The sequence below is a fragment of the Tamandua tetradactyla genome, chromosome 2 (assembly GCF_023851605.1).
Source record: "Tamandua tetradactyla isolate mTamTet1 chromosome 2, mTamTet1.pri, whole genome shotgun sequence".
Classification (NCBI taxonomy): Eukaryota; Metazoa; Chordata; class Mammalia; order Pilosa; family Myrmecophagidae; genus Tamandua; species Tamandua tetradactyla.
In genome coordinates, this window is record NC_135328.1 from 92,808,107 (window position 1) to 92,834,941 (window position 26,835).

At 36.9% G+C, this 26,835-nt stretch overlaps 1 protein-coding gene across 1 annotated transcript in view; it reads left to right on the forward strand.

Annotated features, from left to right (window-relative positions):
- The window catches only part of INSL6 (insulin like 6), a 32,163-nt gene extending 11,654 nt beyond the window's left edge, over positions 1–20,509 (forward strand). Inside the window, exon 2 of the mRNA XM_077148264.1 lies at positions 20,106–20,509. Coding sequence (XP_077004379.1) covers positions 20,106–20,464 — 359 coding nt within the window. The 3' untranslated portion in view covers positions 20,465–20,509. The remainder of the gene's footprint in view (positions 1–20,105) is intronic.
- Positions 20,510–26,835: the final 6,326 nt, after the last annotated feature.

A 26,835-nucleotide genomic window follows, 5' to 3' on the forward strand; every position in this document is an offset into this window, starting at 1 on the left:
CATATTTTTCCATTCTTTTCCCTATATTTTCTTTTTCTTGTCAGATTTCAGATGTTCCATCCTCCAGTTCACTAATCCTATGTTCTGCCTCTTGAAATCTACCATTGTAGGTTTCCATTGTTTTTCTCATCTCTTCTACTGTGCCTTTCATTCCTGTAAGTTCTGTAATTTGTTTTTTCAGACTTTCCATTCTTCTTTTTGTTCATTCTTTGCCGCCTTTATATCCTCCCTCAATTCATTGATTTGGTTTTTGATGAGGTTTTCCATGTCTCTTTGTATATTCTGAATTAATTGTTTCAGCTCCTGTATCTCATTTGAATTGTTGGTTTGTTCCTTTGACTGGGCCATATTTTCAGTTTTCCTGGTGTGGTTTGCTATTTTTTGCTGGTGTCTAGGCATTTAATTACCTTAATTAGTTTATTCTGGAGATTGTTTTCACTTCTTTTACCTAGGGTTTTCTTGCTGGAAGAATTTGTTGTCTGTCTGTTCTTTGACATTCAGTTCAGCTTTTTCTGGACCTCTGGCTTAGGTTTTGTTTGACAAAGGATAATTTTTCAGTTCCTGTTTCTTGCCCTGCTTGTGTGGTGCCTTTCCCCCCCCCCCACCCTTAGAAGGGTCTACTTAGGTATTATAGACCCCAGCTGCATTTTCCCAGACAAAACTGGCCTCCTATCAGGAGGAAAGAGTCACCTGCATCGGTTTTCCCTGAGGGTGAGACCCAGCAGGTTGAAAGACTTTCCTGTGAAGTCTCTAGGCTCTGTTTTTCTTATCCTTTCCAGTACTTGCTACTTGCCTGCCTGCAGGTCCCACCAGCATAAGATGATGTGGTACCTTTAACTTTGGCAGACTCTCCCTGCTGGGGGCATGTTGGAGACAGAGGAGAGGTTGTAGGCTGGTCTTAATGTCTTCGAATTACCAAACCCTGGTGTCTGAATTCTTGAGGGAGGGATTCCACCTGAGCTGGGCTTTACCCCTCCCCTGGGGAAGGTACAGGCTCCAGACAAGCCCTGAAATGAGCTTGTTTCTGCCTATGCCTGGGGCAGTTGCAGCCTGAGGAGCCCTGCCACTGTATCCAAAGGCATTCAAGTCTTTGTAGAAACACAGCCACAGAAACCTCTGTTTTCTTTTCTTTTTTTTTTTCTTTTTCCGTCAGCCCAATGAGCGACTTCGCTGTGACCAGGTTCACCTGAGCTGGGGGCCTATTTTTAGTAGTCAGAATTTGTTAATTAATTCCACAATTGGCATTTGGTTGGCCTGAGCCCCTGCTGCTGGTAAAGTCTCTTTCCTTTCCCCTCTGGAAGCAGCCTGTGGGGGAGGGGTGCCAGCCACTGCACTTGAGGAACTCACGATTCTGGGGGCTGCTTACAGCCAGTCCAGCTTGTCCAGACTGGGGTACACTGTGTGTCTGGTCACTGATGTGGCTCCAGGAGCTATTCTGTACTGTTTCTGATTATTTAGTAGTTGTTCTGGAGGATGAATGAAAATGCGCACATTGCTAAGTCACCATCTTGGCCCGAAACCCGCTTTTGACTGTTTTCCAGACTTCTGAGAAAGTTGCTCTGCCCATTTTGGTTATTTTTCGAGTATAGGTCAATGAAGACCAATAATGACCATATTCTGATTGGTCTTCATTCACTTATATTTGTTTTTTTGTATGTATATCATTATTTAATTGGTCCATGAAGGCTCCTTCTCTTTATATATTAATTCAACAAAATTTGAGTGTCTGTTATGTGCCAGGCATTTTTTTTTAGTGCTTAGGATAAAATAGTGGACAGTAAAATCTCTTACCTTCATGAAGCTTACAGAATAGTGAAGATACACAATAAATATAATCAAATCTTACAGTACTTTAAGTGGCTATAATTCTTTTATTTTTTGTCCCATGTCACCCCATTCTCCACTTCCATTCTCCTCCCCATAGACAACCACTCCTGTGTGTTTATTATATATAATTTTGTTTGTATATGCTTTTGTAAGTATATATTTCTTCCTGTGTATTACTTTTAATATATCTAAGTGGTATTTAAGATCTTTATTTTATTGTTGTATATGTGAACATTTAGTCCATTGCTTCTAACTGCTGCTGAGTGCTCCTATGCATTCTCCACATTTTACATATTCATTCTCTTGATGTTGTTTGTTCTGGTTGCTAAAGCTGATGAAATGCAACATACCAGAAATGGCTTTTAACAATGGGGATTTGTTAGCTTATAAATTCACAATTTTAAAGTTGTGCAGATGTCCATATTAAGGCATCAACAGGGTGATACCATCTCTGAAGACCAGTTGCCAGCGAGCTTGGGCTCCTCTGTCAGATAGTAAGGCACATGGTTATGTCTGCTGGGCCTTCTCTCTCGGGTTTCTCTGCTTCCAGCTTCTGGCTTCTCCATCTTGGGATTTTCTCTAAATTTCTCTGGGGCTTTTCTGAGCTTCTCTGGGGCTTTTTTTCATGAACTTGTCTGGATTTTCTGTGTGACTTTTATATTCTTATCAAGGATTCCAGTCAGAGAATTAAGACCCATTTTGAATGAGGAGGGTCACATCACAGTTGAAATAACCTAATCAAAAGGTCTCCCTACAATGGGTCTTTACCTGCAGGAATGAATTAAAAGAACATGATCTTTTCTGGGGATATATAACAGCTTCACATCAACACAGTGATGAGCACCTAACCTATATAGAATCCAAGTCCCTGCCTCTGTGAATAACACTACAGTGAATATCACATCTACTCCTTTACTCACCTATGTAGGGATTGCTCTAGGATATATACCCAGGGATGGAATTGCTATGTCTGGACGTATATGTAGGCTTGATTTGCTTGAATTGTGCCAGATTGCTGTCCAGAATGGCTGCACCAATTTATAGTTGCACCAGCAAAGCATGAGGATTTCTGTGTCCTCATATCAATGCCAGTAATTACCATAATGCCATTCTTAACTTGTGCCAGTGTGATAGGCATGAAGTGATACTTCATTTTTGTATTAATTTCATCTGGGTTTGAGATGTAATTATATGTATCTTAGGTTTCCTTTTCCTGAAAATATCTAGTTTGTGTATTTTGCCCATTTTTGTTGGAATTTTTATTCTCTAGTTGATTTGATGTCGAAAATATTTTCTTGCATTCTGTCTCTTGTCTATCGGTGTTATTTAAGAGAAAGCCTTAATTTTTTTTTTTGCAGCTTCATTCAGTGTTTTAACATAATTACATTACAATTAGGTAGTATTGTGCTGTCCATTTTTGAGTTTTTGTATCTAGTCCTGTTGCACAGTCTGTATCCCTTCAGCTCCAATTACCCATTATCTTACCCTGTTTCTAACTCCTGATGGTCTCTGTTACCAATGACATATTCCAAGTTTATTCTCTAATGTTGGTTCACATCAGTGGGACCATACAGTATTTGTCCTTTAGTTTTTGGCTAGTCTCACTCAGCATAATGTTCTCTAGGTCCATCCATGTTATTACATGCTTCATAAGTTTATTCTGTCTTAAAACTGCATATTATTCCATCGTATGTATATACCACAGTTTGTTTAGCCACTCGTCTGTTGATGGACATTTTAGCTGTTTCCATCTCTTTGCAATTGTAAATAATGCTACTATAAACATTGGTGTGCAAATGTCCGTTTGTGTCTTTGCCCGTAAGTCCTTTGAGTAGATACCTGGCAATGGTATTCCTGGGTCGTATGGCAATTCTATATTCAGTTTTTTGAGGAACCGCCAAACTGCCTTCCACAGTGGTTGCACCATTTGACATTCCCACCAACAGTGGATAAGTGTGCCTCTTTCTCCGCATCCTCTCCAGCACTTGTCATTTTCTGTTTTGTTGATAATGGCCATTCTGGTGGGTGTGAGATGATATCTCATTGTGGTTTTGATTTGCATTTCTCTAATGGCCAGGGACATTGAGCATCTCTTCATGTGCCTTTTGGCCATTTGTATTTCCTCTTCTGAGAGGTGTCTGTTCAAGTCTTTTTCCCATTTTGTAATTGGGTTGGCTATCTTTTTGTTGTTGAGTTGAACAATCTCTTTATAAATTCTGGATACTAGACCTTTATCTGATATGTCGTTTCCAAATATTGTCTCCCATTGTGTAGGCTGTCTTTCTACTTTCTTGATGAAGTTCTTTGATGGACAAAAGTGTTTAATTTTGAGGAGCTCCCATTTCTTTCTTTCTTTCTTTCTTCAGTGCTCTTGCTTTAGGTTTAAGGTCCATAAAACCGCCTCCAATTGCAAGTTTCATAAGATATCTCCCTACATTTTCCTCTAACTGTTTTATGGTCCTAGACCTAATGTTTAGATCTTTGATCCATTTTGAGTTAACTTTTGTATAGGGTGTGAGATACGGGTCTTCTTTCATTCTTTTGCATATGAATATCCAGTTCTCTAGGCCCCATTTATTGAAGAGACTGTTCTGTCCCAGGTGAGTTGGCTTGACTGCCTTATCAAAGATCAAATGTCCATAGATGAGAGGGTCTATATCTGAGCACTCTATTCGATTCCATTGGTCGATATATCTATCTTTATGCCAATACCATGCTGTTTTGACCACTGTGGCTTCATAATATGCCTTAAAGTCCGGCAGCTTGAGACCTCCAGCTTCATTTTTTTCCTCAAGATACTTTTAGCAATTTGGGGCACTCTGCCCTTCCAGATAAATTTGCTTATTGGTTTTTCTATTTCTGAAAAATAAGTTGTTGGGATTTTGATTGGTATTGCATTGAATCTGTAAATCAATTTAGGTAGGATTGACATCTTAACTATATTTAGTCTTCCAGTCCATGAACACAGTATGCCCTTCCATCTATTTAGGTCTTCTGTGATTTCTTTTAACAGTTTTTTGTAGTTTTCTTTGTATAGGTCTTTTATCTCTTTAGTTAAATTTATTCCTAAGTATTTTATTCTTTTAGTTGCAATTGTAAATGGAATTCGTTTCTTGATTTCCCCCTCAGCTTGTTCATTGCTAGTGTATAGAAACGCTACAGATTTTTGAATGTTGATCTTGTAACCTGCTACTTTGCTGTACTCATTTATTAGCTGTAGTAGTTTTGTTGTGGATTTTTCTGGGTTTTCGACGTATAGTATCATATCGTCTGCAAACAGTGATAGTTTTACTTCTTCCTTTCCAATTTTGATGCCTTGTATTTCTTTTTCTTGTCTAATTGCTCTGGCTAGAACCTCCAACACTATGTTGAATAATAGTGGTGATAATGGACATCCTTGTCTTGTTCTTGATCTTAGGGGGAAAGTTTTCAATTTTTCCCCATTGAGGATGATATTAGCTGTGGGTTTTTCATATATTCCCTCTATCATTTTAAGGAAGTTCCCTTGTATTCCTATCCTTTGAAGTGTTTTCAACAGGAAAGGATGTTGAATCTTGTCAAATGCCTTCTCTGCATCAATTCAGATGATTATGTGATTTTTCTGCTTTTATTTGTTGATACGGTATATTACATTAATTGATTTTCTTATGTTGAACCATCCTTTCATACCTGGGATGAATCCTACTTGGTCATGATGTATAATTCTTTTAATGTGTTGCTGGATTTGATTTGCTAGAATTTTGTTGAGGATTTTTGCATCTATATTCATTAGAGAGATTGGTCTGTAGTTTTCTTTTTTTGTAATATCTTTGCCTGGTTTTGGTATGAGGGTGATGTTGGCTTCATAGAATGAATTAGGTAGCTTTCCCTCCACTTCGATTTTTTTGAAGAGTTTGAGGAGAGTTGGTACTAATTCTTTCTGGAATGTTTGGTAGAATTCACATGTGAAGCCATCTGGTCCTGGACTTTTCTTTTTGGGAAGCTTTTGAATGACTGATTCAATTTCTTTACTTGTGATTGGTTTGTTGAGGTCGTCTATTTCTTCTTGAGTCAAAGTTGGTTGTTCATGCCTTTCTAGGAACTTGTCCATTTCTTCTACATTGTTGTATTTATTAGCGTAAAGTTGTTCATAGTATCCTGTTATTACCTCCTTTATTTCTGTGTGGTCAGTGGTTATGTCTCCTCTTCCATTTCTGATCTTATTTATTTGCATCCTCTCTCTTCTTCTTTTTGTCAGTCTTGCTAAGGGCCCATCAGTCTTATTGATTTTCTCATAGAATCAGCTTCTGGTCTTATTGATTTTCTCTATTGTTTTCATGTTCTCAATTTCATTTATTTCTGCTCTAATCTTTGTTATTTCTTTCCTTTTGCTTGCTTTGGGGTTAGTTTGCTGTTCTTCCTCCAGTTCTTCCAAGTGGACAGTTAATTCCTGCATTTTTGCCTTTTCTTCTTTTCTGATATAGGCATTTAGGGCAATAAATTTCCCTCTTAGCACTGCCTTTGCTGCATCCCATAAGTTTTGATATGTTGTGTTTTCATTTTCATTCGCCTCGAGATATTTACTAATTTCTCTTGTAATTTCTTCCTTGACCCACTGGTTGTTTAAGAGTTTGTTGTTGAGCCTCCACGTATTTGTGAATTTTCTGGCACTGTGCCTAATATTGATTTCCAACTTCATTCCTTTATGATCCGAGAAAGTGTTGTGTATGATTTCAATCTTTTTAAATTTGTTGAGACTTGCTTTGTGACCCAGCATATGGTCTATCTTTGAGAATGATCCATGAGCACTTGAGAAAAATGTGTATCCTGCTGTTGTGGGGTATAATGTCCTATAAATGTCTGTTAGGTCTAGCTCATTTATTGTAATACTCAAATTCTCTGTTTCTTTATTGATCCTCTGTCTAGATGTTCTGTCCATTGATGAAGTGGTGAATTGAAGTCTCCAACTATTGTGGTATATGTGTCTATTTCCCTTTTCAGTGATTGCAGTGTATTCCTCACGTATTTTGGGGCATTCTGATTCGGTGCGAAAATATTTATGATTGTTATGTCTTTTTGTTTAATTGTTTCTTTTATTAGTAGATAGTATCCTTCTTTGTCTCTTTTAACTGTTTTACATTTGAAGTCTAATTTGTTGGATATTAGTATAGCTACTCCTGCTCTTTTCTGGTTGTTATTTGCATGAAATATCTTTTCCCAACCTTTCACTTTCAACCTATGTTTATCTTTGGGGCTAATTGTGTTTCCTGTAGACAGCCTATAGAAGGATCCTGTTTTTTAATCCATTCTGCCAGTCTATGTCTTTTGATTGGGGAGTTCAGTCCATTAACATTTCGTGTTATTACTGTTTGGGTAATACTTTCCTCTACCATTTTGCCTTTTGTATTTTATATATCATATCTGATTTTCCTTCTTTCTACACTCTTCTCCATACCTCCTCTTCTGTCTTTTCGTATCTGACTCTAGTGCTCCCTTTAGTATTTCTTGCAGAGCTGGTCTCTTGGTCACAAATTCTCTCAGTGACTTTTTGTCTGAAAATATTTTAATTTCTCCCTCATTTTTGAAGGAGAATTTTGCTGGATATAGGAGTCTTGGTTGGCAGTTTTTCTCTTTTAGTAATTTAAATATATCATCCCACTGTCTTCTTGCCTCCATGGTTTCTGCTGAGAAATCTACACATAGTCTTACTGGGTTTCCCTTTATGTGATGGATTGTTTTTCTCTTGCTGCTTTCAAGATCCTCTCTTTCTCTTTGACCTCTGACATTCTAACTAGTAAGTGTCCTGGAGAACGACTATTTAGGTCTATTCTCTTTGGGGTGTGCTGCACTTCTTGGATCTGTAATTTTAGGTCTTTCATAAGAGTTGGGAAATTTTCAGTGATAATTTCTTCCATTAGTTTTTCTCCTCCTTTTCCCTTCTCTTCTCCTTCTGGGACACCCACAACATGTATATTTGTGCACTTCATATTATCATTCAATTCCCTGAGCCCCTCCTCAGATTTTTCCATTTTTTTCCCCATAGTTTCTGTTTCTTTTTGAATTTCAGATGTTCTATCCTCCAGTTCACTAATTCTAGCCTCTGTCTCTTTAAATCTACCATTATAGGTTTCCATTGTTTTTTTTCATCTCTTCTACTGTCTTTCAATCCCATAAGTTCTGTGATTTGTTTTTTCAGACTTTCCATTTCTTCTTTTTGTTGATCCCATGCCTTCTTCATGTCCTCACTCAATTTATTGATTTGGTTTTTGAAGAGGTTTTCCATTTCTGTTCGTATATTCAGAATTATTTGTCTCACCTCCTGTATCTCATTTGAGCTATTGGTTTGTTCCTTTGACTGGGCCATATCTTCAATTTTCTTGGTGCGATTTGTTATTTTTAGCTGGTGTCTGGGCATTTAATCAGATTTCCCTGAGTGTGGGACCCAGCAGAATGAAAGACTTTCCTGTGAAGTCTCTGGGCTCTGTTTTTCTTAAACCCTGCCCAGTATGTGGTGCTTGTCTGTCTGCGGGTCCCACCAGCAAAAGATGTTGTGTCTCCTTTAACTTTGGAAGACTGTCGCTTCTGGGTGTGTGGTGGAGACAGAGGAAAGGTTGTAGGTTGGTTTTAATGGCTTCAAATTGTGAAGTCCTGGGATCTGAATTCCTTGAGAGAGGAACTCCACCTGAGTTGCGTTTCACCCCTCACGGGGGGAAGGTTCAGTTGGTAGAGAGCCCTGAAAGCAGCCTTTTTCTGTGTTTAGAGCAGTTGTAACCTATTTAATCCCAGCACTGAGCCCAGAGGCAACGAAGCCTCCGTAGAAACAGCCGCAGAAGGCTCTGTTTCGCCCCCTTTCCTCTTTTTCAGTTAGCCCAATCGGCAATTTCCGCCTTGATCAGTTTCGCCTGAGCTGAGGGCCTATTTTTAGTAGTCAGAAGTTGTTCATTAATGCCACTATTGGAGTTAGGTTGGGCTCAGTCTCTACTACTGTTGGAGACTCTTTCCTTTCCCTCTGGGAAGTCACCTGTGGGGGAGGGTCACCAGCTGCCGCGACTTGGGGAACCGCTGTTCCAGTGCTCCCAGCTGTCCTGGGAAGCTGCGTGTGTGGAAGGGGCTGTGGTCGCCGGCCACCGTGGGTTGGGGAACTGCTGTTCTGAGGCTCCCAGCCGGCCCGGGAAGCCGTGCGTGGGGAGGGGCACCAGCCTCCATGGCTTGGGGAACCGCCGATCCAAATCTCCCAACCGGCCCGGGAACCCGCGTGTGGGAGGGCTGCCGCGGCTTGGGGAACCGCCGATGCAAGGTTCCCAGCCAGCCCGGGAAGCCATGCGTGGGGGAGGGGCGCCGGCCGCCTCGGCTTGGGGAACCTGATCCAAAGCTCCCAGCCAGCCTGGGAAGCCACGTATGGGAGGGCCACCGCGGCTTGGGGAACCGCCGATCCAAGGTTCCCAGCCGGCCCGGGAAGCTGTGTGTGGGGAGGGGTGCCGGCCGCCGAGGCTTGGGGAACCTGATCCAAAGCTCCCAGCCGGTCTGGGAAGGAGGGAGGGAGGGGCTCCGGCCACCAGCCGCCACGGCCCTGGGAAGCGTGCGCCTCTCAGGGACCTCACCGCAGCGGAGTCTCTTAGCCGGTCCAGAATGGGGTACGCTGTGTTTCTGGTCTCTGTCGTGGCTCCGGGAGCTGTTCTGTACTGTTTCTAGTTCTTTAGTAGTTGTTCTGGAGGAGGAACTAAGACCCGCGCACCTTACTAAGCTACCATCTTCTCCGGAAGTTCCAAAGCCTTAATTTCTATATAATCAGACAATAAGTGTTTTGCCTTATAAAAAAAAAGTTCATACTTTTGAGATTTTGTTTAAGGGACAAAATCTGTCCCTCTCTTGTAGTTTTACTTTTTACACTAGGTCCTTACTTCTTTTGGGGCCCATTTTTGACTCTGTTCTAAGTAGGAATAGTCTTAATGTTTCTCTACATGGGGAGCTAGTTTTTCCAACATCTACTAAACAATTTATCTTTTCCCATTAATTTGTGGGGTCATTTTTATTGTTTATTAAATTGTTTATGAAAAAAATTCTTTCCGAGCTTCCTGTTCTGTTTAATTGAACAAGTTGTTTGACCTTGTAGCATTTCTGCACTGTTTTTTAATACTGTGACTTTATAGGATTTTTTTTTTTTTACTTTTTTTATTGTATAGTATAGCATATATACAAAGCAAAGAAATAAAATAGCAATAGTTTTCAAAGCACTCGTCAGCAGTTACAGAACAGATCCCAGAGTTTGTCATGGGCTACCATGTGATCCTCTCAGATTTTTCCTTCTAGCTGCTCCAGAATATAGGAGACTAAAAAAGGCTTAAATATTTTTTTATTATCACAATCGACTTTTTTTCCTTCTTCTTTTTGTGGAAAAATAACATATGCACAAAACTGTAAATTTCAAAGCCCAGCAACCACAGTTAGTTGTAGAACAGATTTCAGAGTTTGACATGGGTTACAATTCCAGAATTTTAGGTTTTTACTTCTAGCTGCTCTAAAATACTGGAAACTAAAAGATTTAATAATTTAATGATTCAGCGTTCATATTCATTTGTTAAATCCTATCTTCTCTGTATAACGCCACCATCACCTTTGATCTTTCCATCCCTCTCTTTAGGGGTGTTTGGGCTATGGTCATTCTAAATTTTTTATTTTGCAAGAGTCTGTCACTTAATATGGGGTAGGGAGATGAAACTATCTGATGTCCTGGAGAGGCTGGGCTAGGTTTCAGGACTTATCTGGACCAGGGATCCATCTGAAGGTTTTAGGTTTCTGGAAAGGTACTCTAGTGCATGGAAACCTTGTGGAATCTTATATATTGCCCTAGGTGTTCTTTAGGATTGGCTGGAATGGTCCTGGTTGGGGGTTGGCAGGTTATGATAGGTAGGGTAGCAAGGTCTAACTGAAGCTTGCATAAGAGCAACCTCCTGAGTAGCCTCTTAACTCTATTTGAACTCTCTCTGCCATTGATACTTTATTAATTATACTTCTTTTCCCCCTTTTGGTCAGGATGGAATTGTTGATCCCATGGTGCTAGTTCTGGATTCATTCCTGGGCGTCATCTCCCACATCACCAGGAAGATTTCGCCCCTGGATGTCATGCCACCCATGGGGAGGGCAATGATTTCACTTGCAGAGTTGGGTTTAGAGAGAGTGAGTCCACATCTGAGCAACCAAAGAAGTCCTCCAGAAGTAACTCTCATGCATGCATATAGGTGTCAAAGCTTTTCCACTATCTATATAAACTTCACAAAAGTAAGCCTCGTGATTGAGGGCATGGCCTATTGATTTGGATATCCCTAAAGTTTGATACAGTATCAAGGAATTCCCTGATGATGAGTTTTAATAGTTCTATATTCTTTCTCCCATCCCTCAGGAGACTTTGCCAATACTTTTTGATTATCTGCTTCATATACTCTAGGATGTATCCAGGCATTACAGTAATCTATACAGGATTAAAGGACCTCTTTCTTATTCTGGGATCCCTGTGTTTCAGTTTTCAAATGAGCTGTACAGATAGGTTGAGTTAGGTTGTGTACTACAGAAAATTTCAGTTCCAGACCAAATAAACCTTTCCACTGGTGTCAAAGAGTATGTGTGGTTCTAAAATATAGACACTGTTTTCTATAGGGTATTTTTATATGGAAGGACAAATCCCCATGTTTTGTTTTTTTTTCCCCTTAAGATTGGTTAATCCTGAACATTTATTCTTTCATATGTGTGTGTGTGTGTTTCTGTGTGTATGTTTCTGTGTGTATGTATACACATACATATGGATATACATATATATGAGTAAGCTTACTGAATTTTCTATAAAAATATCCACCTGGAATTTTAATTTGGATGCATGGAACATAAAGATTAATTTGAAGAGAATTGACATCTTTATTATATGAAGTCCTAACCAGAAGGAATGTGTTCATATTCTATTTATTAGAATTTAATAAATAGAAAAATTTATTATTAAATTTTTAATTTAATAATTAAAATTAAATTAATTTTATTAATTTAATAAAACTTTACGGAGATTTTCTGTGTTGTTAATACATAGTGCTTTCTTATTTCTGTTGCTTTTGTGAGTGCTACTGTGTAAATATATTGTGAATCGGATTTTCTAATGAGTAGTTACTGGTTTGAGAAATACAGTTCACTTCTTCAGGTTGATTTTTATCCAGTAGCCATGCTGAACTATCTTAGTTTGTTGATTCTATAGATGTTTCCATTTATTACAAATAATGGTAGTTTTATCATTTCTAAACCTTATACCAGTCTTTACTTTCCTTTTCCTTTTCTTTCCCTAGTAGCTAGTACCTCTAGTGCTGTTAAGTAGCAGTGACAATGGACTGTCTTGTTTGTTCCCAATCTTGAAGAGGATACATCTAAATTTCTCCATTATGTATAATGTTCATAGGTTTGTACTATATAACTTTTACTCATAATAGGGCTGGATTTCATTAAGGCCTTTTTTCCCATCTTTTTTGGATGACATATGGTTTTTCTCTTTTATTATTTGACTCATCAAATGTGTATTGGGTACCTGCTAACTGTCAGGTTCTATTCTAGATCCTTGGAATATATCAGTGAACAAAACAGATGAAGACTGCTGACCTCATGGGGCTTGTATAAATAATAAACATAGTAAAGTAGTAAATACTAGAGGGCTGAAAGTTACGGAAAGATATAAATTGAAACAAGATAAGGGCGATCAAGAGTGCCAGGGGGTTGGAGGGTGTGTTATGGCGTTAAATAGTGTGGTCAGGGTAGGCCTTATTGAACAGGTGAGATTTGAGAATGGAGGAGGTGAAAGAACTAGCTAAGTGAATATCTGGGGAAGATGTTTAGGCAGAGAAAATAGTAAAGTAAAGGTCCTCCTGCCTGGTGTGCATAGAGAACAGCAAGAAGTTTAGCTGGAGCAGAGAGAGAGGGAGAAGTAGTACAAGATAAGTTCAGAGAGATAAATGGCAGGGAAGATACAGTAGGGTACAATTTAGGCTATGCATGGACTTTGGCTTTTACTGAGTGACACAGGGAGTCATTTCAAATTTTTTAGCAGAGGAGTGACATAATTGACACTTTAAAGTTATCACCCTGGTTACTGTGTTGAGGTTAGACTGTAGGGAAGTGAGAATGGAGCAGGGAGACCTGTTAGAGGAGAGTATTAGAGATGATAGCATCTTGCACAAGGATAGTAACTGTGGAGAAAGTTATAATCATATTCTGTATATATTTGGACAAGTTTGAGGTAAGATATGAGAGAAAAAAAGAGAATCAAGAATGGCTCCTAAAAGTAGAAAAAGGTTTTGTGTTGAACACATGGAAGGATGGGGTGGCTATTCACTGAAATGGAAAAGGCCTCAGGTGGAGCAGGTTTGGAGGAGACTATCAGGAGTTCAGTTTTAGATATATTGAGTTTGAAAAATTCAGGTGGTCTTTTTAACATGTTGCTCTGTTTGAAGCTATATACCCCAGAAAAGCCATGTTCTTTTTCTAATCCAGTTTTGTGGGAGCAGACCTATATTGTTTGGGAACAACAGTTGTTAGGGTGGAAATTTTGATTGGATTGTTTCCATGGAGATGTGATATTCTCAGTTGTGGGTTGGACCTTTTGATTAGTTGGAGCTGTGACTCTGCCCATTCTAGGTGGGACTTAATTAGTTTACTGGAGTCTTTATGAGAGCTCACGGAAAGGCAAAGAGCTCAGAGCATGCAGAGATGCAGACATGCAATACTTAACATGCCAACAGAGCAGACCCTAAACAAGGACGTTTGGAGATGCAGAGCCCAGCAGACTTTATCATGTTCTTTCCCATCAGATGCTAAGCAAGCCAGGACCCATACCTTACCCCAGAAGAGCTAAGTGAAGGCCCACAGACACTCAGAGATGGAACCACTAGAATCAGAAGCTGGAAGCAACTGAACCAGGAACAAGTTGTTCCCTTCCCATGTGACAGACATTGGTCTTTCTTGAATCAAGATATCTTTTTCTGGATGCCTTAGTTTGTACATTTTTATAGCCTTAAAACTGTAAACTGGTAACTTAATAAATTTCCTTTCTTTAAGCTGTGCCTGTTTGAAAGGATTATGTTCCTTAGAAATACCATGTTTTAATCTTGATCCACTTGTGGAGGCAGCCATTTCTTTTAATCCCTATTCAGCACTGTTGTTTGGAAACTTGATTAGAGTATCTCCATAGAGATGCGCCCAACTCTTATTAGAGGGAAAAGTGACTCCACCCATTCCAAGGTGGATCTTGATTCATTTACGGGAATCCTTTAAAAGGGGAACCATTTTGGAAAGATCCAAGAGAGCATGAGAACCACAAGAGCCCATGTAGCTAGAGACCTTTGGAGATGAAGAAGGAAAACACCTCTGAAGGGAGCTTCATTTAACAAGAAGCCTGGAGAGAAAGCTAGCAGAGGTCGCTATGTTTGCCATGTGCCTTTCCACTTGAGACAGGAACCCTGAACTTCATCGGCCTTTCTTGAGTGAAGGTAACCTCTTGTTGGTGCCTTAATTTGGACATTTTTATAGACTTGCTTTAATTGGGACATTTTCACAGCCTAGAACTATAAACTGGAAGCTTAATACATTCCCCCTTTTAAAAGCCATTCCATTTCTGATATATCACATTCCAGCAGCTAGCAAACTAGAACAAAAGCTATTTCATTTCTTGTATATTGCATTCTGGCAGCATTAGCAAACCAAAGCATATGTTACATTTGATATGTTCCAGTTGAATGTGAGACATCGAAGTGGAGATGTTGATTAGGAGGTAGGACTGTGAATCTAGGGTTAGTGAGAAAAGTCTTGTTTGACTATATAAATTTGACAGATGTAGGTATATTGATGATTTTTTAAGTTATATTACTGGATGAGATCACTAAGAGGTTAAGTATAGGTAAAGAAGATTACTGAGGACTGAACCCTCAGAGACCCTGTGCTAGTTTGAAACTATTATATACCCCAGAAAAGCCATGTTTTCATCCTGATTCAGTCTTGTGGAACCAAATCTACTGTTTAGGGTGGGAAACTTTTGGTCAGATTACTTCTGTGGAGATGTGACACACCCAATTGTGGGTGTGGCCTTTTGATTAGATAGAGATGTGTGGGTTACAAGTGGGCCTGGATTAGTTTGCTAGAGTCCTTTAAAAGGGAAAATATTTTGGAGAAACCTCAGATGAAAATGCCCAGATGTTGGAGCTGCAGAGCCCAGCAGAGGTCGCATCACCATGTGCTTTCCCATGAGATGCTAAACAAACCAGAACCTGGAGAGAGTCAAGGGAAGCCAAGAGATGAACTCTTGCCCTGGAGAAGCCATGTGAAGAACCCCCACAGGAAACAGAGGTGGAAAGCAGTGGAGCCCAGAAGCAAGGGAATCAGCATATGCCAGCCAGGTCTTCCTTCCTGGCTGACAAAGATGTTCCAGATGGCACTAGCCTTTCTTGAGTGATGGTAACCTCTTCTTGGTGCCTTAATTTGGACATTTTCAGGGCTTTAAAACTGTTAACTTGCAGCTTAACTATTTCCTCCTTTAAAAAGCTGCATTCCAGCAGCTTTAGCAAACTAAAGCAGACCCCAGTGTTACAAAGTTGATGAGAAGGATAAGAACCTGCAAAGGATGCAAAAAGGAGCAATTAGTCAAGTAGGAAGAACCAACTGTGTGGTGTCCTGGAAACCAAGTGAAGAAGGTATATCAAGGAGAAGTGTTTTTGATAAGTCAAGTAAAAATGAGAGTTGGCTGTTGAATATTAGCCACATGGAGATAATTTGTGAACTGGATAAAAGTTTTTATGGAGGGCTGGAACCAAAAGCCTTATTTGAGTGGGTTTAAGATGAAATGAAAGGAAAGATATGAAATTAATGAATAGAGAAAGCTATCAAGGAGTTTTGCTACAGAGGAGAGAAAAGAAACAGTGTTGTAGCTGGCAGGATAAGTGGGACCAAGAAAAGTGTTTCTCCTTTTAAGTGAGAAATAAATTTGTTTGCTGAGGGGAGTTATTCAACAGAAGTGAAAAACTGAAGTTGCAGGGTATAAGGAAAGATTGCTGAGTGATGTTCCTGAGTAGGCAGAAGTTGAGATCTAGTACATAAGTGTAAGAATTGGCTGTTGAGGGAATGATTCATCTTTGGAAATAGATAGGAAGGCAAAATATATGGTACAGATGTTAAGAGATGAGTTTTTAAAAGGTAAAGGGAGCAAATTCAAGTTCTTTTTGATTGCTTCAATTTTCTCATGAAGTGAAAGGGAAGATTAGTTGAAAGAGATGGGTATCTGATAATGTGATAAGGTATAATGATTGATTTTGGAGGGCATCACTATGCCTACCGAAGACATTTCTTTGAATATTTTTGGTGAGTTTAAGTTTTATGTGTCTCCATGTGCCAGTATTAGCATCTTGTGTTTTTTAGGAATTCATCCACTTAATCTAGATTTTTAAATGTATAAGCACTCTTTTTTTCTTTATAAAAGTGGATATTTAATTTTAATTTAAATCAAATAGATTACATTTAGTAAATGAATTTTAGTTATTGCATGGTTGATTTGTGTCACTAAAAAAAAAAACTCTCTTTAACATAGGAGCTCAGCACTACCTTTCTGGCACCATAAACAAATGACCAATCCATAAGAACTGTAAACTTAGTTTGTGTGCTCTAACACTGATACATTTTTTAAAAATTACCTACTTATAGTTCAGAAGTCATAAAACAAGTCCTTCTTGAGAAACATGGTTATTTTATGTTTTGTTATACCAACAAGCCCTTGGTACTATTGACTTCATTCTTTATATAAGTTAAAATGCAGTGATATATATTGACCTTTTTAGAACAAGACACTTTCTCCTATCTTTTGAATAATTGTCATGATTTAGTAATTATGTAAATTTTTTAGAACAAGTTGCTTTATTGCCTTTAACCAAAAGATTAGCATGTTAAATATCAGGTGGCCCAACTGAGGATTTGACAAATTATAATAAAATGACAAAAATGTTTCAAATAACAGAATGCTACTGTGAAAACTGTGCCCCTGATGTGGACACCTAGTGTAGGGTGCAACCTGAATGGCATGAAGACCCCTTTAATTTAGTGGACACTTGTCAAAGAACTTCTGTAAGTTAGGTTTTGCAAGTTGCAGTAGACACAGAGATGAAATAAAAAGTTTTGATCTTTGAGGTGTTCATAATAGAAAAGAACTATTCTGTCACTTTTCAGCAGAATTAAAAAAAAACACTTTTATTCATTTATTCCCTTGCCCACTTAAATAACTATCTTTTTAATGCTCAATAGATTTTTTTTTATTATGAATGACGTATGTACAAAAAAGCGATAAATTTCAAAGCACACCACAACAATTAGATATAGAATAGATTTCAGAGTTTGGTATGGGTTACAGTTCCACTATTTTAGGTTTCTTCTTCTGGCCACTCCAAGACAATGGAGAATAAAAGAAATATTATAATAATTAAGGAGTCATACTCATTTGTTAAATCCTATCTTCTCTTTTATAACTCAACCTTCTCCTTTGATCTTCTTAAAAAAATTATTTTTTTATTGATATATATATATATATATATATTCACATACCATGTAATCATCCAAAGTGTACAATCAGTAGTTCACAGTATCATCATATAGCTGTGCATTTATAATCACAATCGACTTTTTTTCCTTTTTGTGAAAAATAACATATACAAAAAAGCAAGAAATTTCAAAGCACATTGCAACAGTTATTTGTAGAACAGATTTCAGAATTTGATTTGGGTTACAATTCCACAATTTTAGGTTTTTACTTCTGGCTTAAGCACTTATTATTTATAAAAAGAATTTTGGTTGTATCTGTAGTTATTTCCTTTCTTATCCACTGTATTTTTTTCATTTTCATTTTCTTTCTTTTTCCATGAGTAATCTGCCCACAGTTCTATCTATTCGGTTAATCTTTTTAGAGAACTAAGTTTTGATTTTCTTAACCTTTTTTATATTTTTCATTGTGGTTCTGTATTTCATTGTTTTCTTTCCTTTAGGTTTTTTCTGTTGCTCTTTCAAATTCATTGAATTGAATACATATTTTTAACCTTTTTTGTTTCCTAATGAGTACAGCTTGTTTCGCTTTAAAGTACAGCTTTAGTTGTGCCTCCCCATTTTAACATGTAGCTTTTAGTTAACTAATCCCTAATCATCTTCATTCATGAAAGTCCTTCTCAGCTGCCTATTTTTCCCTTTAAGTCACAGAACACGGCATACTTTATACACAAAACCCTTTCTTCAACCTGCCAAGACAACCCAATTCTCCTTTTCCCTTCGGTATACTCAGTATGATACATTTTAATTGATTACATAGTTATCTGTCTTCAATGACTACTATTTATTGGCTACTTGTTTTTTAATATCTATCAAATGTTTAATGTTCCATAGTTCAGCTTAGGTATTTATTAAATACAGAGTTATTAAAGAGTGTTCTGATAGAACTCTTTAACTGCAACAGACAGGATTCGCCTTAATAACCTGAAGAAAACGGGGAAGGGAAGGTTATTGTAAAAACAAATAAGGTTTAGAAATGGACCTGGAAAGGTTCTGCAAAGCCTTAGGAATTATATCAGCACTAAAAATCACCTCTCTTCCTCTCTCTGAATTTTTGCTTCTTTCTGTATGTGTGTTACTTTATGACTTTAGCTTGTAGTGGTAAGCCTTGCAGAGTACTCTACCCTTTTGGTTCTCACGAACACCTCATTTTCTCATTATTTCTTAGTTATAATTTCAAAGAGAAGAAAACTGATTGGGTCAATTCATTATTTTCGCATAGCATGGATTGTTGGCCACTGTAATAGATTGGTTTCTTTGGGGTAAGATGCTAACCTCTGGTCTATTTGATTGTGGTATAAGGTTGGAATCACATGGTTCAGAACATAGCTGCCAGAGGTTGTTTCTATAGCAGGAGCTGTAGACAAATATGTATGTTCTCCTAGAAGGGACTGTAGATGGGCAAAGATCATGATGGAAGTCTAACAAGTTTCTGAATAATTACCTTCTGAAGTTATTTTCTTTCCAGAATAACTGAATGAGTTAAGAGGAGATTGACTATTAACTGATGTTACCAACAAGTCAGTTCACTGTACCTTAAGCATATCACCACTCCTCCATTTTTTTTATATTTCATTGAAGAACAAAATAGTTTCTACAATCACTTAATTGTAGAATATGCATAAAAAGACAACCCAGTTTAAAAAATGGGCAAAGGATTTGAATAGACATTTCCGCCAAGATGATATGCAAATAGTCAGTAAGCATGTGAAAAGATGTTCAATATTAGTAGTCATTAGGGAGATGCAAATCAAAACTACAATGAGATACCATTTCACACCCACTGGGATCCTTGGCTGTAATCAAAAAGTGGAGAATAACAGGTATTCTCCAGCATATAAAGAAGTTAAAGCCTTTGTACATCAATTGTACAGACACTGGGGAGCACAGTTTGGCGGTTCCTTAAAAAGTTAAACATAAAATTAGCATAAAATTAGCATAAGATTCAGCAATTATACTCCTAGCTGTATATCTAAAAGAAGTGAAAGCATATATTCTCAGAAAAGTTGTACATAAACGTTCATGGCAGTATTATTTTCAATAACCAAAAAGTAGAAACAAGCCAAATGCCTATCAACTGATGAATGGATAAACAAAATGTAGTATATCCATACAATGGAATATTATTCAGATGTAAAAAGGAATGAAGGTGCTACAATATGGTTGAACCTTGAAAATAAATTAAATGATAAAAACCAGACACAAGCATCCACATATTGTATGATTCCATTTCCATGACATAGAGCCAGAAACTGAATGGTGGTTGTCCGGGACTGGGGGAAGGGAGAAATGAGAATGAATGCTGATGGAGACAGTGCTTCTCTTTTGAGTTGATGGCGATATCCTGGAGTTAGATAGTGGTGATAATTGCACAACCCTGTGAATACACTAAAAACTACTGAATTGTACACTTTAAAATGCTGAATTTTAAGGCATATCAATTATATCTCAATAAAAATGTTAATACAAAATAATATACAAAGGTTTCTAAGTTTTTTAAAGTATAAAATAGTCTACCTACAACTATTTTGGTTATAAACATAAACTGTTTTTTAATAACCATTCTCTCTATTCCTTATTTAAAATGTGATTTCTTGTTTTTTCAATAATTGGCTGACTTTAGCATTCTACTGTTTTGTTTAAATTTTCATCTAAAGAGGATTTTAATAAAGTAGGATTTTTTTTCTTTGTCTCAACAGTCTCTAATGCTGCCTCTCTGGACAAAACAATAAACACTGTGGAGGTGCAGTCACTGCCTGAATATCAGTCTAAAAAAGACACGTTGCCACCTGCTAAGACAAGAGAATTTCCCTCATTACATAATATCAATCCATATATTCATGAGATTGTGGAATTTCAGAAGAAAAATATGAACAAAATAAAAAACTTAAGCAATTTGTTTTGGGGGAATCATCCCCAAAGAAAACGCAGAGGATATTCAGAAAAATGTTGTCTTAGAGGATGTACAAAAAGAGAACTTAGCATTGCGTGCATTCCTTATATTGATTCTAAAAACATAAAGAAAAACACACCATCAGTTGTGACTGAGTCATACTAACCACCATAGGAATTATACTACCTTAATAAAAGCTTAATATATTTATTTTATTTTTTACTTTTTTTGGTAGTTGTGCTTGTAGGTTCTGTGCTGTGAGCAATATCTGAATGTACTTGCAAGCACTTGACAATATGGTAGTCATAGGAATCTTAGTATTTTCCTTGGCGATCCTTATTTTAAATATATTTTTTATATTTGCAGATGTTATTGGAGGTGCGTACATCTAAGAGTTACCTGTTCTTTCTTGCCATTGCTGCATTTAAATAGATTATGGAATGTTCTGCATTCTCTCTGTATGACAAATAGATTGATGCCCCTTGGCAATTAGTGGGTAAGCATCAGTTGAAATTTCTTTCTGTAGTTTCTTTCCCAAATATATGCTGGCTTACGTCAGTGTGCCAATACCTCTGTCCCACCAACTTAAAAATAACTAACTAACTAGCACTTCTGATAAGAGACCTTGTACTTTAATAATAGGTACACTGTCAGTTCCTCGAGTTTTATTATAGTAATTGGTCAGATTTTCTTCACAATTTTCTTGAGGACTTAAAGAGAATTCTATGAATATCTTTAGGTATAGATGTAAAATCTTTCTAAGACACCCTGCCTTTACTTTGAAGATACTGATACGTGAATCAATGCATAATTCTCAATATTATTCAGAAATCTCTAGCAGTGGTTCTCAGAGTGTGGTCCTTGACCAAATCAGCAGCATCAGCATCAGCATCACCTAAGGGCCTTCTTAGAAATGCCACCCCCAGACCTACTGAATCATAAACTCTGAGTATGGGGTCCAGAAATCTATGTTTTTTACAGGCTCTGCACGTCTTTCTGAAGTATACCAAATTTCGAGAACCACTGTATGGATGTTGTTGAAATTCTGCTATTTATGTACTTGCATATCTCAACTCAATGTAGATGTTAAACACTAAATTTTTGGTGAATTTTTCTACTTTAAGTGCTATAAGTTATAGCAGAATTCAACCTATAGAAAGTTATTCCCACTTTCCACCCATATATTAGTGGTAAGCATCAGTTGAAATTTCTTTCTGTAGTTTCTTTCCCAAATATATGCTGTAACATTCTTTCACTTAATTTTTTAAATTTCTTTTTGGCCCTGTTAATTCTTAGGACAATTTCTTTTCTACGTATTATCTACATTATATACTCTTCCAGTGTATAAATATGTTTTGAAAATTTTTGTTCCAAAGTGCAGTCTACTTTCCATTATCTTTGTAAATCTAAGGAGCTGTTTAGATACAAAATGGCAGATTGTATCTCCTAGGAATTAGATGAAAATATACCATTAATTCAGAATAGCCCATGTTTAGGCCAAAATACAGTGATGCACTTAGGTCAGTGTATCACTGGCCTTATAACTGTTGATATATCTACATCAAAAGTCCAAATTTGAAGTCATAAAAGTAACCAAGTATGTTATTTGCATAGCTGTATACTTTCCCTATATTTTAATAATTTTATGTTAGGGCTTAGTGTCTGTCTTTTGATATATAGAATTATGCTAATAATGATTTTGTACATTTGGATAGAATTCACATTTATATTATGGAATCCTTAGAGCAATTCCATAAGCGGAAGAAAAAAAATAACTGAAAGCTGAGAGACCTTGCTATTAAGGAACTTGTTAAGGCTCTTTAATGTTAAGTTACTTGATAATTAGTGGTAGAGCTGAAGATCAAGATATTAATCCTCTATCTTTCCCAGTACTCTTAATATGTCAATAAAATCATGAGCAGAAATTACCCTTGCATTTTTGTTTGGAGTTCTTTTTTTTCACCTCTGCTTTATTTTGTTTGGCGTATGTATTGGTTATTAATCTATTGGCTCTCAGCCCCATATCTCCTAGTCTTTACCCTGCTTTATGATGCCCACATTTGGATTCTGTAAACCTTATCCTTTACTAGCTGGCTTCCTGTTAGGTTCTGCCAGTAGGGGGTACTAAAGGGAGAAGTCTTCCACTTTTGCCTTCTATTCTCAGCATCACCTAAAACAGCATTTCTGCACACCGTAGTAGCGATTTCCGGTTTATTCTCAACTCCCAGAACCAGTCTCAGCACCTTCCCTCAGACATACCAGCACCAGTTGATTGGTGCCTCCTCCTCAAAGGTCTGAATCCCAGCTCTGCCAAGCTCCTGATATCCAAGCATCAGCTGGGCAGTACCCTTTCCTCAGAGGTCTGGGTTCCAGCTCCATGGGTGCCATCCTCCAAGCTTTTGATCTTGATAATCTCAACTTCTTTCCTTTGTTTAGACATTGTAGCTGTTTCCTAAAGTTTTTACCTCTGTTTTGCCTCAGCGTTCTACTTTTCCCTTTACAGTCCTTTAGGTTAAACCTAATCAATTTCTTATATTAAAATCTGTTTTTAAAAATCTGTGGTTTCTGTGTTCTTGACAAAGGTTGAATGATAAAGCACCTGACAGTGGTTCAGAAAGTGGTCCTTAATTGATTTAGGCAAGGATGACAAATGGGTTTCATCTTAGCTGGGCACTCAAAATGATTAATAAGTACCTGCAATTATGTGTTTGGAATGATTTTTAGATGGAGCAAGAGCACTGTGATTGATGGAGGAGGTTTGACCCTGCTATTTTGATGAGATGGTTCTTTTCTCCAAGCATCCATATATGGAAGACTAATCAGTGATGATAAATAACCAATCATTGTTGAAGTTATACGTAATTGTGTGCAAGGAGTATTTGAATTAGAGCACTCTTTAGAGTTTGAATATTGGAACCCTCTGATAGGCTGAAGATGCTTAGTGATTGCTGAGGACAGCTCTAGGGATGAGTGATTTAAATGAGAAATGAGCAGTTCCCAATAAGCTTGTAGTGAAGAGTAATCCTGTATTGCAAGTTCTCAACTTCAGATCAATGATTATTATTTTTAAAATAAACATCTCTGGGGTTGGAAACACTTACATTTCCAGGACTATAGCTTGTATTGCATCCCTTTTATGTGTTCCTATAGATCTTGCATTTCCCTCATCATAGCCCTCTCACAAAGAATTAACACTGTTTAACTGTATCCACTATTAGGTTTTGCGCTCCATAGAGAATAAGGATCGTGTTTATTTTGTTAAAACTTGCTAGAGTCATCTCATAGACTGATTAAGAAAGAAATGTGAACAATTAGCCTTTTATAAAACTCATAATAATGACTGTGGTTAGAAATAACAGAAATGAAAACAGCTAAACCTGTGCTTTATATGTATGTTTTATTGACCAGGCTGTTAAAAGAATTAAATTTTTCCTGATAAAATGTTACTGCATTTGATAATTGTATTTTTGAAATTTTATGTATGTCTAGCAGATGTGTATGGATGTCGGGCAGGTAAGAAATATAACAGAATACGCATCTTTTGTTTTCCCCTGCTCTATGTATAAAACTACTTTGATTTTCCTTTGGGAGCTACTTTTCTACACATGTAATTTTGGTTGGATTCCTAATCAAAGGGCCCTGTTTTCCTCTGAACAGAGATGAGGTCCTCAATTCAGTCTAAGTCATCAGACTCTTTCTGGAATTTTGATGAAAGAGTTGGAATGAACTCATTCTTACAGAAGTATTCAGAAGAGATTACCCATTAAGTACATAGACCCTTTACAACTGTTTTTGTTAATTTTTGTTTTTTGCATGCCAAGGTCAAATTTTTTTTTTAGCTTTTATTCATTTCTTTGAGCTCCTCCAAACATTTTCAAAATAAATTTCATCTTAAGTTAGCTACAGTTTGGTTTACTGGTTTGCAAGAAATGCAAGTAGATCTTGCATTCTCAGTTTTAAAAATTAATTTTATTTGAGGTATAATTTTTATGCAATAAATGTACTCATTTTAAGGACCAGTTTGATGAATTTTCACAAATGAATGCATCCATATAACCACCATCACCACAATCAAGATGTATAATATTTTCCTTACTCCCAAAAGCTCCTCATGCCCGTTTTCAGTCAATCCTGGCCCTATGCAACTGTTGTCGCTATACTTAAGTCTTTTCTAGAATTTTATGTAAATGGAATCTAGATCATTTCACTTAGCATAATGTTTTTGAGATATATCCAGATTGTTGCATGAAACCGTAGTTTATGCCTTCATTTTTTTTTTTTTGTCATAGTATCACATATTAGGTCTAAAGCATCTATGAACATTCGTGTGTAACTTTTAGTTTGGTAGACGTGTATTTCTCTTGGGTAATTATGTAGGAGTGACACTGCTGTGGCATATGGTAGGTATAAGTTTAACTTCATAAGAGATTTTCAACCAAATTGATTGTCCTACCAATAATGTCTGAGAGCTCCAGGTGCTTCACATCCTTATCAAAATTTAGAATTGTCAAATTTTAGCCATTCCAGTGAGAGTGTTCTGTTATCTCACTGTAACTTTAGTTTGTATTTCCCTGAAAACTAATGATGTTGAGCTTCTTTTTATATGCTTATTGGCTATTTACATATCTTCTTTTTTGAGGTGTCCAAATATTTTTCCATTTTAATTGGCTCTTTTATTAATGAATTGTAAGAAGTTCTTTTTATATTCAGGAATATAGGTTCTTTATCAGATATATGCACTGCAGGTATTTTCTCCCATTCTATGGCTTGCTCTTTCATTTCCTTAACTGTCTTTAGAAGAGCAGAAAATTTTAATTTTGATGGCATTCAGTCTATCAGTTTTTTTCTTAATGATTTGTGATTTTGTGTCTTACATGAAACAAATCTTTGCCTTCCTCAAGGTTGTAAAGATTTTCTCCCATGTTTTTTTCCTAGAGTTTTTTTAGTGTTCTTTTTTTTTTTTTTGTATGCTGTGTGGTGGGGTCACATTTCATTATTTTTCCATGCGAGTATCCCGTTATTGCAGCACCATTTGTTGAATTTTTGTTTTTTGGACGTGCATGGACCAGGAATCGAACTCAGGTCTCCCTCATGGCAGGCAAGAATTCTACCATTGAACTATCATTGCACCCCTGTAGTGTTCACTTTTATAATAGATCGGTGGTCCATTTTGAGTTCACTTTTGTGTAGCATGAAATAGGAGCCAAGGTTTTTGTTTTGTTAGTCAAATGGCTAATTGTTCCAGCACATTTATTGTATAGACTATACTTTCCTCCAGTCACCTCAGCACACTTGTCAAAAATCAATTTGCCATATATATAAGTGGGTTTATTTCTGGACTCTGTCTTCTATTCCATTAATCTTTATGTTTGTTTTTATATCAGTACCACACTATCTTGATTACTATAGCTTTTTGTAAGTCTTGATATCAGGTGGTGTAAGTCCTCCAGCGTTGTTGTTTTTCAAAATTTTACTGGCTATTTTGGCCTTTTGTGTTTCCATATACACTTTAGAATCAGCTTGTAATTTTCATAAAATTTCGCTGGGATTATTGGAATTCTATTGAATCTACAGATCAGCTTGAGGACAGTTGAGTTTTCTGATCCAAGAACATGGATTTCTTAGGTCATCTTTCATTTCAGCAATATTTTATAGTTTATTGTACAGTATTGCCATATATTATTAAAGGTATCCCTATTTTATTTTTTATGTGATTGTAAATGATATTTTTAAAAATTTCATTTTTTTCCTGTTTGTTACTGATATATAGAAACAGTTAACTTTTGTATTTTGGCCATTCTGCAATACTGTAAACTCATTTATTCTAGTAGCTTTTTTTTTGGTAGATTTCTTAGGATTCTCTACATAGTCATGACATCTTTGAGTAAAGATGGCTTTATTTGTTCCTTTCCAATATGATGTCCTTTCTTTCTTTTGTATGTTTCCCCCTTATTTCACTGCCAAGGACCTCCAGTACAAGGTTGACTAGAGAGTGGACATCCCTTGCCTTTTTTCAGATCCCAAGGGGAAAGTGTTCATTATGTCACCATTAAATATGATGTTAGCTTTAGGATTTTTATCATATTAATATGGTGGATTTCATTGATTGTTTTTCATTACCTAATGGCAAAATGCCTTAAGTTTCTCAATCTACAAAAATCTATTATTCATAGAGAAGAAATTTGTAAAATAAGATTGAAAAAACTGTAATCCACAGATCTAAAAAAATTCCCTTCAAACAATAAGAACATACAAAACATATTAAAGACATGTACAGGTAATCCTCCAGGTAGCAAGACAGGCTATTGATGTGTGTAGTTTCTTGTTTTTACTTATTGTTAATTAAAATTGAGATATCAAACATATTCCAAAAGCTATAAAAACTCTTATTGACATTGCTAATATGGTTCTAAAGGCATTAGAGGACAGAACCAGGAGATCCCTTGATTTGATCTTTAAAATCATAAAGGATGCTTTTTCAGCATCAACCGAGATGATGATGCAATTTTTTCCTTTTGTTTTGTTAATGTGCTGTA